The 18,000-nt window shown below is 44.6% G+C and overlaps 1 protein-coding gene across 8 annotated transcripts in view; it reads right to left on the minus strand.

Annotated features, from left to right (window-relative positions):
• GPD1L (glycerol-3-phosphate dehydrogenase 1 like) overlaps positions 1–18,000 on the minus strand; it is a 57,364-nt gene that overhangs the window by 16,882 nt on the left and 22,482 nt on the right. For all 8 annotated transcript variants that reach the window (XM_032647867.1, XM_032647868.1, XM_032647869.1 and 5 more), the window contains 3 exons: positions 13,812–13,952; positions 12,218–12,356; positions 5,570–5,682 (listed from right to left, as the gene is read on the minus strand). In XM_032647867.1, coding sequence (XP_032503758.1) covers positions 5,570–5,682; positions 12,218–12,356; positions 13,812–13,952 — 393 coding nt within the window. The remainder of the gene's footprint in view (positions 1–5,569; positions 5,683–12,217; positions 12,357–13,811; positions 13,953–18,000) is intronic.

The raw sequence follows: 18,000 nt of genomic DNA on the forward strand, positions 1-18,000 counted from the left end.
CAAAAAGACTACAAAACTGGAGGAGCAGCCCATGTGACCCGCAGTTTATGCAAACACTCTCACCACCTAGGGAGAATGGCCCTGCTGAAAACCAAGTCAGTATTTTCTGTAAGTCCAACAACCTGCCTGACTCTTCTTGAGGCCACCTCCGAGTGCATCTGACCTCGCCTCGCGGAAACCTGAAAAGTGTAGGCTAACTACGTCGAGGTACCATGTATGGTTTGCAGGTTGGGTACTGTGTAAGGCCACCTTGGCTGAGATGTCTAGGAGGCCCAAAGTCAAGCCCACGCTCAGCCCACCAGGCTGCACACCCTGATGAGAAGCTGCCTTAGCGAGAGCAGTGTTGTCCGGCAGAAGTTTCTGCGATGACGTAAATGTTTGCTATCTGCTCGTCCAACAGAGTAGCCACTAGCTGCTGAGACTTCCTTAAGACTAATGTGGCTACTGAGTCTCTGAAATGGGGCTACTGTGACTCAGAAACTGAATTTTGAATTTTTAAAAAAAGTTTTAATTAATTTGCATGTAAATGCACACAGCCGCATGTGGCCCTGGCTGAGACTGGGCACCAGGCTGTGGCCCACAGTACATTCATCACAGCCAAAGCCCTGGAGGAAACCTACACGCCCAGCAATGAGGGTGGTGAGCCTCACCACAGACAACCCTACAAAGAATGCCGAGCCTCTGTGGCACAGGTAATGGGTGTATCTCCCAATCTACTCTCCTCCTCTTCCTTGAGTCCTAGAGTTCCTGATTTTCATGCAAGTATATGGCTACCCAGAGAGAGGGGGAAATGTCCCAACCTCCCCTGCAGCAGGTATAGTCACACAATTAAGTACTAACTGCCCATTAAGATGAAGCCAAAGTGTTACACTGTGACTCCCCAGAACCTGCCTTAAAAGACAGCTGCCATATGCCCTTTATCCTTTTTTTCACCCTGCTGCCTGGAAGGCAGATGTGATGGTTGGAGCTCTGGTCACCATCTTGGAATACAAGTACAAGAGCCATACCTCGTGAACTGGAAGGAGCCTGGGTCCCTGAGAATTCGGTGGAATGGAGTTGTCATATGGATTCAGGATTTTTACACAAGAAAGAGATAAACTTCTACCTTGCTTAGCCACTAATTTTTTAAAAAATTCTTTGTGAAACTAAATCTGGTTTTAGTGCACAGGTTTTATTATTTATATAAATTTATTTATTTTTTATTTTTGGCTGTGTTGGGTCTTTGTTGCTGCACATAGGCTTTCTCTAGTTGCGGTGAGTGGGGGCTACTCCTCGTTGCGGTGTGCGGACTAATTGCGGTGGCTTGTCTTGTTGTGGAGCATGGGCTCTAGGCGTGGGCTTCAGTAATTGTGGCACGCAGGCTCAGTAGTGGCGCAAGGGCTTAGTTGCTCTGCGGCACGTGGGATCTTCCGGACCAGGGCTCGAACCTGTGTTCCTTGCATTGGCAGGTGGATTCCTAACCACTATACCACCAGAGAAGTCCCAGCCACTATTATTTTGGGTCTCTGTTAATGAAACTTAATCCTGATAAAGTATTTATTAAAAATAACATAGGTTGAGGACTTCCCTGGTGACGCAGTGGTTAAGAATCTGTCTGCCAATGCAGGGGACAGGGGTTCGAGCCCTGGTCCGGGAAGATCCCACATGCCACGGAGCAACTAAGCCCGTGTGCCACTACTTAGCCCGCGCACCACAATTACTGAGCCTGCGTGCCACAACTACTGAAGCTCGCGTGCCTAGAGCCCGTGCTCCACAACAAGAGAAGCCACCGCAATAAGCCTGCACACCACAATGAAGAGTAGCCTCCACGCTCCACAACTAGAGAAAGCCCTCATGCAGCAACGAAGACCCAATGCAGCCAAAAATAAATAAATTAATTAAATTAAAAAAATAACATAGGTTGAGCTGTACACTTATGGTTTCTGTACTTTTCTATATGAAGTACCTCTTAAACTTTACATTAAAACAAAAATTCACTGCTAGTGAAAGAAGCCAGACACAGAAGAGTACATATTGCACAACTCCATTATAAAAATTCTATAGTGTACAAAAGCAGATCAGTGGCTGCTGGCTTGGGAGAGAGGGGTGAGCTACAAAAAGACATATACGTGGGCTTCCCTGGTGGCGCTGTGGTTAAGAATCTGCCTGCCAACGCAGGGGACACAGGTAAGCCCTTATCTGGGAAGATAGCACGTGCCGTGGAGCAACTAATCCCGTGTGCCACAACTACTGAGCCTGCGCTCTAAAGCTCGCGAGCCACAACTACTGAGCCTGCGTGCCACAACTACTGAAGCCCATGTGCCTAGAGCCCATGCTCTGCAACAAGAGAAGCCACTGCAATGAGAAGCCCCCGTTCGCGGCAACTAGAGAAAGCCCACGTGTAGTAACAAAGACCCAACGTAGCCAAAAATAAATAAATAAATTTACCAAAAAAAGACATACAGAATTGTTTGGGGTGATGGAAATGTTCTGTATTGTGGTGATGATTTTCAGGGTATATACACCCAACTGCATTATATATTTAACTGGGTGCAGTTTAATATACACGAATTATGCCTAAATAAAGTTGATATTTAACAAGGAATACTCCCGTAGTGATTAAGAGATTAATTTAGCTAAGAGGTGAAGGACATTCTGAAGCAGTAAGATGCACTGGTACAACATGATTTTGCATTTTGAATTTTCTTTTTCTTTTATCCTTGTAAGGAGCTGTTATCTTTCTTCCTCCTTTTTTTCCCCTTTTTTTGGTAAGTCAAATGCCCTCATGTTTTTGAGCACAAAAAAAAGTGTACTTCAAAAATTTTTTTAGTGTGGAGAAGATTACTAAAGGTTGTTAATGTGGAAAAAAACAAAAAAGAATGCATATACGTGTGTAACTGAATCACTTTGTCGTACAGCAGAAATTAACACAACACTGTAAATCAACTATACTTCAATAAAATAATTTTTTTTAAAAGTAAAACATAAACTGCTTGAACAGTAAGATCCAGTTTTTGTTTTAAAAAGAGGACCTAACAAATGTGTGCTTGCTAAAAAGACTGGCAGAGGAGACAACAAACATTAATAGTGATTATCTCAGGATGCAGGGACTATCAGTCATTTTCACTTTCTTCTCTACACCTCTCTGTTGTGTGAAACTACCTTTTATAATCAGGAAGAAAACAACAAAATCATTAATTACATAATCAAAGAAACACACGCCCATTTGCCCTGGTTGGGCAGGCTCTAGCAAGGGAGGGCTTCATTTCATTCAACTTGCCTGGACACCAACCAGAAAAGTCAGGTCGTCCAGAGTAACAAAAGACACCGGACTGAATCTTAAAATCCATGATCACATTCTGACCGTGCTAATATCTGCTAAGTTTGAGTCATTTACTCTTTATTTTTTTTAATTTAATTTAATTTTCTTATACAGCCGGTTGAGTCATTTACTCTTTGGCTCTCTTATCTCCTTATCTGTCCAATGGGATGGTTAGACTCAATTACTGCCAAAGCACCTGTTTCTCAGTTTTCAGAACTCCCAGCTCTGATGCAAGCCAGCAGCAATGATGGTAACTGATCCTGTTTTAAAGGAAAGCCAGGGGAAGGATGCTAAATGGTCCTCAACCCCCATCTGCCTCTGCCCCTCACGAACCACTCTATCATGGGTAGCGGGAGGCTTCCTGCCAACAGACATGAAAAGCCACGCTCAGTTCAGACACAGGACCAGCATGTGGTCCCATCAGCAGAAACTTCTCCAGAGCCCTCAATCTAGAATCTTTCTTCTCCCCCTGTTCCTTTGTTCTGGGCGGGTTCTCACAGCTTCCCCATCCACCACCGAAAATAACCCAGTCACTTCAAGAGAGCTCTGGAGCACACAGACCATGCTGAGCAATTAGGCCTTCATGGTGCCACTGCTGGTGAGTTGTCATTAGTTTAATGAAGGACTATTAAAAACACATAAAAATCTCAACCAACAGAAATAAACAACACAGCCAAAGCCAGCATCTTAAATGTATAGCAGGCGGTGTGCAATGTGAGAATCCCCACCAGCATTCAAAAAGACGGACTGGGGCTTCCCTGGTGGCGCAGTAGTTGAGAGTCCGCCTGCCAATGCAGGGGACATGGGTTCGTGCCCCAGTCCGGGAAGATCCCACATGCCACGAAGCGGCTGGGCCCGTGAGCCATGGCCGCTGAGCCTGCGCGTCCGGAGCCTGGGCTCCGCAACGGGAGAGGCCACAACAGTGAGAGGCCCAAAAGATGGACTGCCTGGGAGCCCAAGTCTTTCGTTGGCTTCAATTTTTAAAATTCTCATTGTATGGAGACATGACCACACATACACACACGATATTAATTCTACAAAGTGGTTTTCAATTCTGACCAGGAAAAAAGGTGTACACTTTGGAGAAAGCATGGGAAGGCACTCTTTGGACTGGTCTCCCCTGCATTCTTTTGATCTTTGCAATTTTCACCTGACAAAGTGAGGCGAATGCCAGATTACTTAATTTCCTACCCTAGGTGCTCAAATTCCTGAAAGGCCGCTTCTGCTACAAAAGAAATTACTCAAAAGTGACTCAAAGGGGTTATCCATTCACATGGAAGCTCTTTACTTTCCCTTTTTTTTTTTTTTTTTTTTTGAGATGGCAGCGAAGGCAGCTCTGATTCCAAGGGGAGAAGGATGAGAAGATGCAGCCCAGCTTCCCGTGGGCTGTTCCCCATAGTCAGGATAGAGGGACCCCGACCACAACTTTTTTTTTTTTTTTTTTTTTTTTGTGGTACACGGGCCTCTCACTGTTGTGGCCTCTCCTGTTGCGGAGTGCAGGCTCCGGATGCACAGGCTCAGCGGCCATGGCTCACAGGCCCAGCCGCTCCACAGCATTTGGGATCTTCCCAGACCGGGGCACGAACCTGTGTCCCCTGCATCGCCAGGCAGACTCTCAACCACTGCGCCATCAGGGAAGCCCCCCGACCACAACTTTTAAAGGCAGAGGGGAACAAGCCAGGAGCCCAAGACCAAGTGCGGAAACTTCCCTTGACCCTCCCAAGCCACTAGCCAATAGAAGCTGGTTCTTTAATCTGATCTTTTCCCTTTACAGGCAAAGATAAAGCTGATCTTAGAAAGACCTGTCAGCAGCAGATTGTTTTTTTTCCTTTAAAAACAACAACCGACCACACCATCAAACCAGTAGAGTAGCATCATTCAGAGGGGCCAAGTTCCTCTTCCTGCTCAAGACAGTAAGTAGGAGAAATGTATAAATTAATAGAATACTTCACTCCTAGGTAAGACTCCACAATCAAAGTAGTTCCTGGCTTTCCAAATGTTAGTGCTGTCAACTTCCCAAAGAACAAACACCCACCCTTCTCCCAGATTTACAAATAAAAGCCAACCATGAGTGAGAGAGGAAATCTAACCGCCAAGGAAAGGCTGGGGCAAAGCAGGAAGTGATAAACAAGGCTGCCAATTCACTATTCTCCCCAGAAGTATGTGCACAGAACACAGAGGCCATTCTTCAGGACTGGCTGCAATGATGCTAGCAGTGGCCCTGTGTGATCACTCCTCCTGTGAGCATAAATATCAAGGCTGCTTTACCTTCAGAGCACCACACAGTTCAACCGTGTCTGCATCATCCACCACCGTAATTCGAAAATTTGGAGTCTGCAGAAGTTCTTTGAAGAGAAGGCCGTTCTCTATTACCTTGCTGCCTATTGAAAGGTTAGAAAAATGGAAATTAATAACAGCCTCTCATCTTAATTTTTGCATCTAACACAGTTTAAAATGACGTTTTTCTTATTACAAAAATAACATATTTTCCTGATAGGAAATTTTGAAAAGTCATAGGACTAGAAATAGAAAATTAAAATATTCCACAATCCCACCACAGGATCATTAACAATTTGGCATACATCTTTAACTTACTGAAACAGGAATATACACAGTTTTTCTCAACATTGAGAACAACATATGTGATTTCATAATCTGTTTTCCCCCGTTTATGGCAGGAATAATTTTCAGTGACATCATACACTTTCTACTTTACTTTAAATGGCTGCTTTGTAGTTTACTGCATACATGCATTATATTTTATCTAAGCATCTTTCTATTATTTGATATCTAAAACTGTTGCAACTTTTTGCTACCATACACACTTACTTATAAGCTCCTTCCAGGGGAGGAAAGTACATCCCTTTCTACCAGCATTTGGCTTGACCAGAGGATGTGCCTGGACTCACAGAGGGTGGGACAGATTTCCCCACCCCTTGACCTTGGGCTTAGTCATGTGACTGGCTTTGGTCAGTGGGACATTAATAGACCTGACACAGTGGAGGCCTGAAGCCTATTTGTGCAACAGTAGGGCTGGTTCCCTTGTCCCTCTGCCTTCACTGTGAGAATACATCCTGGCTGGCCCACTGGACTCTACAGGAAGATGAGACAAAGGAGCAGAATGACCCCAGCTTTGATCCGCCAGCCTCCAGCGGACCCACAGCTAACCCACGTGTTAGCTGTGCTTATTTTGGATGCCACTGAGAATCTGGGATTGTTTGTTACTTAGCATCACTATGGCAACAAGAGAACTGATACAACATCAACAAACATGTTCCTGACAATTGTGGAAGACGGAAATGCATTCAAAGGGTCCTCATTTTTGTTCCCGTTGTATCCCCTCCCTTGGGACCGTGCTTAGAATGACACAGAGGATCAGTACTTTTCACCTTATTTTTTTGGTTAGCGACTTTCAGTTCAAAACAAAAATAAAACTCTACACATAGAGCCTGATGTGAGATCTGCTCTGGTTGGTGGGATGCAGGGTGGCGCTCTGCTCTGGGAGGGCTCCAGAAATCAGGATGATAAAATTCACCAGCCAAGACCTAGCTCCCACGTGATGATCTCCACACAGAGCCTGGGGACTATGGCACTTTGGCTCTTCCTGCCTCGAGGTTCTCAAGCCTATTCCCAAGCTTGTTTTCACATTACAATCACCCAGGATCTTTAAAAACACCAAAGTCTGGCCAAACCCCAGACCCATTAAATTACAAGCTCTGGGGTGGAGCAGGCAGGCATCACTAATTTCTGAAGCTCCCCAGGTGACTCCAATGGGCAGACAAGTTGGCAAACCTCTGATTTAACCTCCTCTAGCCTCATGAGTAAAACACTATGGCACTCAGGACTGTCTGAGGTTAAATAGGAATCAGGTGTGAAAACAGCCTAGGCTCACAAGGATCACACAAAGGTCTATATAATAATAATAATAAGATAGCTGATACTTACATGCCTATGACTGATTTGCCCCATTGACAGACAGGAAGCCCAGAGAGGTTTACCAAGTTGCCCTAGGTCACACAGCTAGTAGGAGGCAGAGCCCCAATTCTAACCTAGGTGCTCTGGCTCCAGGGCCTGCACTCCCTCTCTACGCTATGCTCCTCTCAGGAGTGGGAAAAGAGAAGATAAACAAGCAACAAACATCGCAATCAGAACTATGGTCTTCCAACGCAGGAAAAAAAGAGGATGGTCAACAATCAAAATTACACCCAGAAGTAATATAATGTCAAAATGATCCAGGGGAGAGTGGAAAGAGGGTGGGAAACAGGTGAAATAAGGCCAGCCAGCAGTTAATCATTACTAAAGATGGGCAGTGGTGTCATGATACTGTTCTCCCTACTTCTGTTTGGTTTAAGGAAATTTGCCATCATATAATAAAATATTTAAGATACTTACACCCGATACTTAGAAACACATTTTCAGGACCTCCCTGGTGATCCAGTGGTTAAGAATCCGTGCTTCCAATGCAGGGGTTACGGGTTCGATCCCTAGTCGGGGAACTAAGATCCCGCGTGCCGTGCTGTGCGGCCCCAAAATAAACAACAACAAAAAAAGAAACACATTTTCTATTCTACAGGCATTGCTATGATGTCATTTAGCTGAGTTCTCCTCTCTCCAAATATCAGAAGTATGTCCGCTTGAGCAAACTGTCCTCTTCCTTTTTTAAACAGTCTTCCAGACCAGCAGCACCGTTTCTTCACCTGGGTTGGGCAAACCAGCCCCGGTCTCACATTGTGATGTTATTCCTGTCTTTTTCCTCTGTCCTCACCGCCATGGCCACTGCCTGGTGCCTCCGACAGGAGGGAGGCTCACAAGCGTTACAGACAGGCCCTCACTCCTCCCACTCGAGCCACTTTAATCCAACCATCAGCAGCTGTGAGTAACCTGACACATGGCAGGGAGAAGACTGTTCTCCATTTGCCACTGACACAAGGTGGCATTTGCTGGTACCTCTGTGGCTGCAAATTACGCATGGTGTCCATTAGATAGGTGAGCTTGATTCAAATTCACCTTTTATTCATTTTTATTCTTTTCCATTATGGTTTATTATAGGATATGGAATATATTATATATTGAATATAGTTTCCTGTGCTATACAGTAGGACCTTGTTGCTTATCTATTTTATATATAGTAGTTTGTATCTGCTAATCCCAACCCCACCCCCTTTCCTCTTTGGTAATCACTGTTTTCTATGTCTGTGAGTCTGGTTCTGTTTTGTAAATAAGTTCATTTGTATCATATTTTAGACTCCACATATAAGTGATATCAAACGATATTTGTCTTTGTCCGACTCACTTCACTTAGTATGATAATCTCTAGGTCCATTCATGTTGCTGCAAATGGCATTATCAAATGTACCTTTTAAATTTTTAGATCTTTTATTGTTTTAAATCATGGATAAGAAAGCACTGATCGTATTATTATTACCAGTCATGAGCAGTGATGCAGCAAGCAGGGACCCATGGCATCTGGTCCAGAACAGGGAAGGCCCATCAGCCACGTGGAAGGGCTCCCCAAACTCAATATGAACCAAAAGACAGGAAAATCCCACTTCTCTTCCACACCAAGTTTTGGAGATAATCAACCTATTTAATAAGACTCCTTCAAAACACTCATCTCAGTCTGTAATTCCCTATTGTTTGTGTACCTAGAAGCTCCTTCTGCATAGAAGGGGCTTATGAATCCTTGACATTTCGCATCATGACTGATACATAACAGACTTTGAACAATATTTGTGGGTTGAGTGGAAGTCTCGGACTCTGTGAAGTCAGTCCCAAGGAGGAAAGGATTTCTCACCACAAGGGGGTGCCGCAGTTCCCCATGCTCGTTAGTATTTTTACCAGACACTGAAAACAATGCCATCTTCCTCCTCCTCCACAGGAGACTCAAGTGGACTAAGATTCCTGAATCTGTCATAATTAAAAATGAGTTGGCTGCTAATGCCATCAAGAAAGGAGACCTGGATAACCACAGCACAACGATCAAATCCGGAAAATTTAACCTTGACACAATTATCTAACTACAACCCATATTCAAATCTCCCCCATTACCCCAGTGTCGCCTTTATGGCAACCAGGATCCAGCCCAGGATCCTGCACTGCACTTAGTGGTCAGGTCTCTCTAGACTTCTCCTTTAGCCTTTCAATATCTTCTATGACACTGACATTTTTCAGGAGTGCGGACCAGTTGTTTTGTACCAATGTCCCTTTCTTTGGGCTTATCTGATATTTCCTCACAATTAAATTCAGATAAAATAAGAAAATTTTTTAAATATCACTTTCCTGTTCTATCTTACTTTCAACAGTTAATTTAATTTAATTCAGGTCACTCTTACCAGCCATGGACCAACCCACAGAGAAGGCAGTAGAAGCACTGGGTAAACAGAAGCCAGAGGAAGAGATGTAACTTCTGTGCATGTGTCTGTGTTACGCACCAAAAAAGTCTAATGCACCCAACTGGGAGAAACAAGGCCAAGAGGCATGTAAAAATCCTAGCTAAAATCTACAGGTTTTTTTTTTTTTGGCTGCTTCAGGTCTTAGTTGTGGCATGTGGGATCTTTCATTGCAGCATGGGCTCTTCGTTGTGGCTCACAGGCTTCTTTCTAGCTATGGTGTGCAGGTTTTCTCTCTCTAGCTGTGGTGCGTGGGCTCCAGGGAACATGGGCTCTGTAGTTTGTGGCACACAGGCTCTCTCATTGAGGCGTGAGCTCAGTAGCTGTGGCACATGGGCTTAGTTGCCCCCGGCATGTGGGATCTTAGTTCCCCAACCAGGGATCGAACCCGCATCCCCTGCATTGGAAGGCGGATTCTTCACCACTGGACCACGAGGGAAGTCCCTCAAATCTACAGTTTTGAATCAAAGATTGGAGAAGTCTCAACCCTATAGAATGACTGGTGTAACCAGTCAATCCTAACCAACTGATTAGCAAATCGATTACTGGCAAATAGGACTGAGCTGGAACAACTCGTTAACAATTATTTTTGAAAACTAAAAGTAATTACAGAACAATTTGACAGGCTACATTAAAAGCATAGATGAATAAAAGAACTACGAAAGAATAAAACCTATATACAGACTAGCATACATATGAAAATTTTTTTTCTGGAAGGATACATAGGAACTGCTAACAGTGATTCTCTTTGGGAAGAGGGAATAGGTGGGAAATTACAATCTTAATTCTAATTTATACCTCCTTGTACTATTTGAATTTTCTTACCTGTGACTACATTGCTCTTGTAAATATCAACGTGGGTAATGTTATTACAGGTCATTTTGTTTTCCTCCTTTTACTATTTGTGATATCTCTCCTCTCCAAAATTACTGTTTCTCCCCCTCCAAAAAAATTTTTAAGTGCCCAGATAAATGGATTGTCAACAGAATGCTACGCAACTATGAAGATGTATGCTGACAGAAGTAAATGAAACAATTATAAAAGAGTATATAACAACTACAGCCGTAAATAGTTTGCCACAAATAGACAAAAATAATGAAATTTAAATGAAATTAAAAATGGTTTTTGTAAGTCAGAGAAAGACAAATATCATATGATACTGCTTATATGTAGAACCTAAAAAAAGTGGTATGAATGAACTTATTTACAAAACAGAAACAGTCACAGACATAGAAAACAAACTTATGGTTACCATGGGGAAAAGCAGGGGGAGGGATAAATTAGGAGTTTGGGATTGACATATGCACACTAATATATACAAAATAGATAACTAATAAGGGCCTACATGTAGAGCACTGGGAACTCTACTCAATACTCTACGTATATGGGAAAAGAATCTAAAAAAGAGTAGATATATGGGTACGTATAACTGAATCACTTTGCTGTACAGCAGACACTAACACAACACTGTAAATCAACTATACTCCAATAAAAATTTTAAAGAAACTTTTAAAAAATGGTTTTCTTTTGATTATCTCTATTTTCCCCTGTAATCAGATAATGTCTGTACAACAGAGCTTCCTTTAACAAAGCTGCCAAGGAGAAATGATTCACATTGCTGGTGTGTTTGACAAGGGTGGAAGTAAGTTCTGGAGTGGTAGATAAACTTAAATACACTTTTGCAAAGCACCTGCAAACCCAACAGTATTACTCTTCTGAAGAGTCCTATAATATGGGCACTTAGGAATTCCAAAGCCCTTTTTAAAAGAAACAAAAAATTTCACAACACCAATGTGTAAGAGTAGAAAGAGCTTTCTGTTTCAAGAAACAGGAGACCCAAGTTCACGCCTGGGTTCTATATTAGCTGTGTGACCTTGGGGCTGGTAACTTACTCTCCGGGCCTTGGGCTTATTCACCTGAAAGTGGGGATCATTCCCATTAATTTCTAGATCTCCTTGGAATCTAATGAGGATCCAGATCCTGGCATTTGTGAGTAAAGAAAAGCTGGGTTTCCCTTATAAGAAGACGTACCAGAGAACTTGCTTTCCGTGATCCCACCCCTCCCACCCCCATATAAGAAGGCAGCTGTCTGCAAGCCAGAAAGAGAGCCCTCATCATAGAAAAGTGTTGGTTAAACCTTAATCTTAGACTTTCTAGCCTTCAGAACTGTAAGAAATAAATTCCTGTGTCTAAAAAAAAAAAAAGAAAAGCTGGGTTTCTAAGGCCCCACCATGGATGTAACCACCTGCTTCTTGGTACAAGTACCCTTGTGTTTTTGTGTTTAACCTCGATAATGCATTACTGGATCACAGCAGGTCAACATGGTCTCCTTGGCTTTACTTTCACTCCAGAGGTTACTGAAATGCTTCAGTCCCACAGAATGGCCTCCTACATAAAATTCCCACCCCACTGAATGTCCACCCCAAGAATGTTAAGGGCAGGAGGGAAGAGTCCACTATAGAAAATTCCAGAAACGGAAAGTGTGCCTGTTAAGACACCCAATGTCCCTTCCCCAGGTGGCCCTCACCGATGGTGGTCTCGCAGAACTTCCCAGCGGCCACCTCATTGGCAATGTTGGCTCCCATCAACACGCTGATGTCAATGCCCATCTTCTCTCGGATGATGTCGGAAATGAGCTTCAGCCCCTCAGGACCCTCGTCTATGCCCTGCAAGGATGTCAGCAAGTTAGGGGAAAACGAACCACCAAGGACAAGAGGCAGGAGATCATTGCTTTATAGGTCACCTAGATTCAGACTTCCAATGGCATACGCAACTTGAAAAACCTCTCTTATTTACAACAGTAAACAGACATACTGTGTATGTACCATTTAAAGAGTAAAATTAAATGAAAATGTAACCACCCAGGTTAAGAAAGAGAACATGAAGGACACCACTGAAGTGCCCTGTGTCTCTCCCCAAATGCATCCTCCTTATTAGTGTTTCCTGGTCCCCACCAGGGTGAAGCCCTATCCTGAATGCTTTATGCCCTCCCTGTTCCTTTGCTTTTCTTGATCATTTTGCCGCATAAAACTACACCTAAACAGTAAGTTATATCAGTATATTTTTGAAAACCTATAAATGAAACTGTACTGCTCACCTGTGTGCTGTTCTGTGCTATATTATTACTTTGGAGATTCACCCACACGGCTGCATGAATGCTCTGGTTCATTCCCATTTACTACTGTGTAGTATTCCACCATTCATCTGTCCAGTCTATTGATGACTGACATTGAACTGTTTGCTTTCATAAACATTCACCTATGAACACTATGGAACACACTCTCTCACAGAGGGTTCTTCCCCTGGCAGCCTGGGGAAGTTTATGGACTCATTCTCAGACTTCATATGCATAAAGCAAAATACATAAGATTACCCAGGAAGACAATTATACTGAAATATAGTTATCAAATGTTAAAAAAAAAATTTGTGACAAAGTAGTATATGTATGTTATCAATGTAATTATAAAAAGATGTCATGGCAGGTATAATAATTATCATAATTTCCAAGTAGTGATGAGCATAAATGATACTTTGAGATATCTAAAGCCACTGTAAAGTGATACGAAAATACCTGTAATTTCTATAGATCACAGGGTCAAGGTCCTACTACTGTCATTGAAACTCTGGCCTGTGGCCTTCACTCATAAGCGAAGGAAACGCTTGTTTCAGTTAGCGGTTAAAATGAATAAAAATGCAATTCCGCCCCCACATTTAGGTCCATGAACTCTTGAATTCTATCTGTGGACCACTGTGGGTGGTTTGTGGACTTCTGATTAAAAACCCTCTCTTTCGGGAATAAACCCAGGAGTGGGAAGTAAAGATGATTAATTTCCCAGCGAATGCAAACCATGCAAGATTTCCAGAGCTGGTGGTTCTTTCTTTGGGGGACCCCACTCTTGCGCCCCCCGCCCCTGCCCCTGCGAACCCTCTCTACATAGAAAGCAGCCCCTCCTAAATGTGAGAGGAGCAAGGCTCGTGGATGGCGTGGTTTTGATTCTCTTCCAGGCATCTTTAAAAAAACAAATCCAAACCAGCCATAACTTCCCTTCAGCTCCTTATCTCCAAGAGGTGAAAGAGGAAAGGAAGTTCCCAGTAACTGGCGCGCAGCGAGGGCCCGTCACCTTGATGAGGGTGATGCCCAGTGCGTCCTTGGGCACCCTCCCCGTGATCTCTTCGCAGATCCGGTGGATGAACTGGTGGGGGATGACAAACACCAGCAGGTCTGCGTCCTGCACGGCCTCGCTGAGGTTCGCAACAGCAACCTGCGAGGGCGAGGGGGACACGGTCACTCCCAGTCAGAAACACATCTCTCCACGCGCTCACCAGGCATCAGATGCCTCCGCTGTGCAGACTGACAGTCAAATCAGAGCTGTGTTTGCGCTGCCTTCCCCACTCGGGACGTGCAGACGTGCATCTGAGGCCAGCAGTGTCCTGCCTCTGCTGCTTACCAGCTGGGCGAGTGCCCTACCCTCTCCCCACCTCGGTCCCCTTCCCTGTAAAAGGCGGTCATAACCATCCTGTGCGGGTGGTTCTCTGTTGCTCTCCCACCCACCCCCACCCCACTCCCCCGCATCCATTTCTACCATTCTTTGCCCCACTGTCTCCCCAGGAGGCTGCACTCTGTGGGCTGTTTCCCCAGGTGCCCTTGCTCTCTGGCTTCCAGGTGGCTTCAGCCCAAGGCGGGTACTGTCGGGGGCTCCAAGGTGGGAGGAGAGACAGGCAGGGTGTTGACTTGCTCCTGGGGCCACTCCTACCTGGCTCCCAGGGCTGCTGGCCTGGCTTCCTTCTACAGCTCCACCTCCTGACCTGGTCTGAGGCAGCCCCTCTACCACGTCTCTAAGCTCTGGTGGGGCCGGTGGAGTGACACTGGTCTGTCCCCTTGCCCTTTCAGGGGTGGCCATGGCTTCCTGCTGCTGCTAATCTCCGGACATTTCACCGAGCCCTTCTGGTTCCCTTGACTCCGCCCACGCCTCTGTCAACAGTCCTACGCTAAGCTCTCCTATGTAAGCACTTTAAGAGCGCTGTTGTGAAGAATAAATGACATAGAACAGAGTCTGGCACCGGGTAGGCACTCAATAAATGTCAGCTATTATGATGATTTCTTCCCTTCAGATAAGTACAAAGATGGGTTTTAAAATTTAACATGGGCACATACACACACACACACCCTCCTCCAGAGGCAGAGGTGAGGCCACCAAGTGAGGACACAGGGGCATGTGGTCTCTATCAGAGACTGCCTGTTGTTGCCCAATGTCTGTTTTCCCCCTTCTTCCTCAGCAAGAGAACCCCCAGTTTAGGGTGAGACTCATAACTGCCAGGAAAGAAGGCTACATCTCTAACCTCCCTTGCAGCTAGGTGCCCTGTGTGACTAAGTTCTGACCAATAAGGTGTAAATGGAAGTGTTGCGTGACTTCCAGGAAATGCCTTTGAAGGCCTTTCTTCCTCCTTTTGCCAGAGGGAATGTGAAGAGATGGCTGGAATTCAGGCAGCCATCTTGGACCATGAGGAGGAAAGCAAATGCTGAGATGGCAAAACAGAGTCCCTGACATCATGATGCATCATTACGACAAACGTGGTTTTTTTTTTTTTTTTGAAAAGTATATAACAGATTTCTTTTTTATTTACAATCAAGTTCTGTTGGGCAACAAAATTAAATAAATAAAATGTGATGAACGTCTTTTATCTAAGAGAAAAAAAGCACAAACGTTTACTTTGCTTAGGTCACTGTTATTTTAGGTTTTCTTTTCTTTTTTTCCTTTATTTATTTTTAATTTTTTTTATTTTTTGGCTGTGCCGCATGGCACATGGGATCTTAGTTCCCCAACCACGGATCGAACCCACGCTCCGTGCAGTGGAAGTGTGGGGTCTTAACCACTGGACCGCCAGGGAAGTCCCTATTTTAGGTTTTCTGTCGTATGTACCTGAACCTAACTGAAACTGACATAGTTCCCATTAAGCACTCCTGGTTCCCAGCACTTCCCTGAGGAAGTGCTATCTGCCACAAGAACATCATTCAGAATGGATAAGCCTCCTAGGAAATCTAGTTTGGGAGTTGTGATGGACATGCCAACTGCTTGACAAAATTTCTTCTCCCCTTTCTCCATAAACACAGAGCTGCAAGCTGGTCACTGGTCACCTAACTCAGGACTGCATTTCTCAGCAGCCATTGCAGTTACACAAGGTCAAGGACCAAGTTCTCATCAACAGAATGTGAGACGGAGCAGTGCACACCACTTCAGGCCCAGAGCCCTTAAAAACATTGGCTGCTTCCTCCACACTTTCCCTTCCTACTTTTGTGCTAGTTGACAACCTAGATCTAGGAGATGGCACAGAAATGATGAAGAAAGATGGGACCAAGAACAATGGTGTGAAGCAAAGCTGCTAGACCACTATTACGTGAGAGGGAAATAAAATCCCTTTGTCCTTTAAAAGTCACATCATTGTCTCTCCTTACAGCTTAGTCTAGCCTATTAACTAACGTGTGCAAGAGTTACTCCCTCACTGAAAAAATTCCCCAAGGGAATCTACCTGGCACTATTTCACTCCCTCCTCCCTTTGGCTGGTATGCAAGACCTGTCATTTACCACCCAGCCTTCATTCCCCTTCTTTCTAGCAAAAGTGCCTCTAAATTTCATTTCAAAAGCTACTGCTTTCCCATTCTACCATGCAATTTGGGTGGAATGGGCCCCTCCCCTGCTCCATGGATGGTCCTTAAGTTGTTCAAGCCAATGAGCACATAAAACAATAGGAGTCAATGTTTGCTGGAGCTTCTGAGGAACAGTTGCTTCCTTATACTTCTGCAACAGCTATTGGGTCTTTCTTTGAAAAGTATGGGATGACAGTGTAAGGTCTGGAACAGCTACACCCATTTTACAAATGTGAGGGGCAGAACCTAGACCTGCCAAGGGGCTCCCATGTGAATGAAGGCAGAGCAGAGAAACAGAGGAAAACAGGGTCTCACTGACATCATTTAAGCCACTGTGTCAGGCCGCACCTGAAACTGGCCCTACCCGAATTTTTAGTCGTATAACCCAAAACATCAGCTTAAACTGATCTGAATGGCAACAAAGTCGTTCCCCATAGAGCAGAACACAACCCGGAGCTTACCACTTCTCCCTCCTTATTCATACCCCCAAAGGCCGGGGAAACCTGCCTTCCTCTTCAAAGGGGCTTCTTCAGGTTGGTAATCCAGGCTGGATAGCAAGGACTCATCACCAAAACTCTACCTGCCTATTAGTTCCCTGGCATCTGGAGATTTTACCTCCTCCAAAAAAGCAGTTACTTATTCTATTTCATTAGTCCCGATGCCAACATAAAATGGCTCTGTTTGTCCCTGATTGGCAAGGCTCATTACGTTCATACACATACACACATTATGTTCTTCTCCCTGTGGTCCCAGCCAGAAGCACCAGCCTTTGTAAGACCTCTGACCCCCCAACTCCCCCTTGGGTTACTAGCCTTACTTAGGTAGGGATTTCTGCTCTCGACCCCCTTCTCATACAGAGCCTGGTCACCTAAATTTTAATGAAAACCCTTCTTCTCTGGACCTGTTGTTTCTCCTCTTCCCCATCCACCTCAGCACACACACAAACACACACACACACACACACACACACACACACACACACACACACACCCTTGTACTTCCCTGACATGGTGAGATAAAAAGGACACCAGAACCAGAGAAAAGATGGAAAAGATGTACGTTTGTGTCCCATGTTTGCAACTGACCAGCTGTGGGACCTGGACAGATGACTCCTGTTCACTGACCAGTCACCCCGCCTACAGAATGGGGATAAAAATCACCTTTCCTAACAGCTATTTCACAGAGCACTTTCAAATTAATATAAGTAACAGCACTCTGCAGTGATATGAAACAAGTGAAAGAGATTACTCATCAGAAAAATCTACCTGCCTCCTATAAATTCTTAACCTTTAAGGCATCAGCCCATCCCTATGTCCCCCGCTACAAAATATTCCCATGGAAGCTGCCAGAGGGCCCAGGATTTCTTCCTGTCTCTTACATTTCCTTTCTCAACAAATCAAAGGACTTGTGGTTGGTTGGGAGTGACGGGTCTCTGGGACAATATGCCTGGGGGCTCACTCAGCATGGACTGATGTCCTTCCATTGTCCTTGACCTTGCCCAAGTGCGTAGGGTTTAACCCACAGAAGCAACCTGTAACCCGAGCTGCATTTGTGTGGTGCACACGGCCCGTGATTCCTGTTACACAGGATCAAAATGAGCTCTCCTCAACGAACACAGTAAATCAAATACCCTCTTTCAGAATTAAAGCTTTAGCTAAGCCTCT

Source organism: Phocoena sinus, chromosome 11 (genome assembly GCF_008692025.1).
Source record: "Phocoena sinus isolate mPhoSin1 chromosome 11, mPhoSin1.pri, whole genome shotgun sequence".
In the NCBI taxonomy this organism is placed as follows: Eukaryota; Metazoa; Chordata; class Mammalia; order Artiodactyla; family Phocoenidae; genus Phocoena; species Phocoena sinus.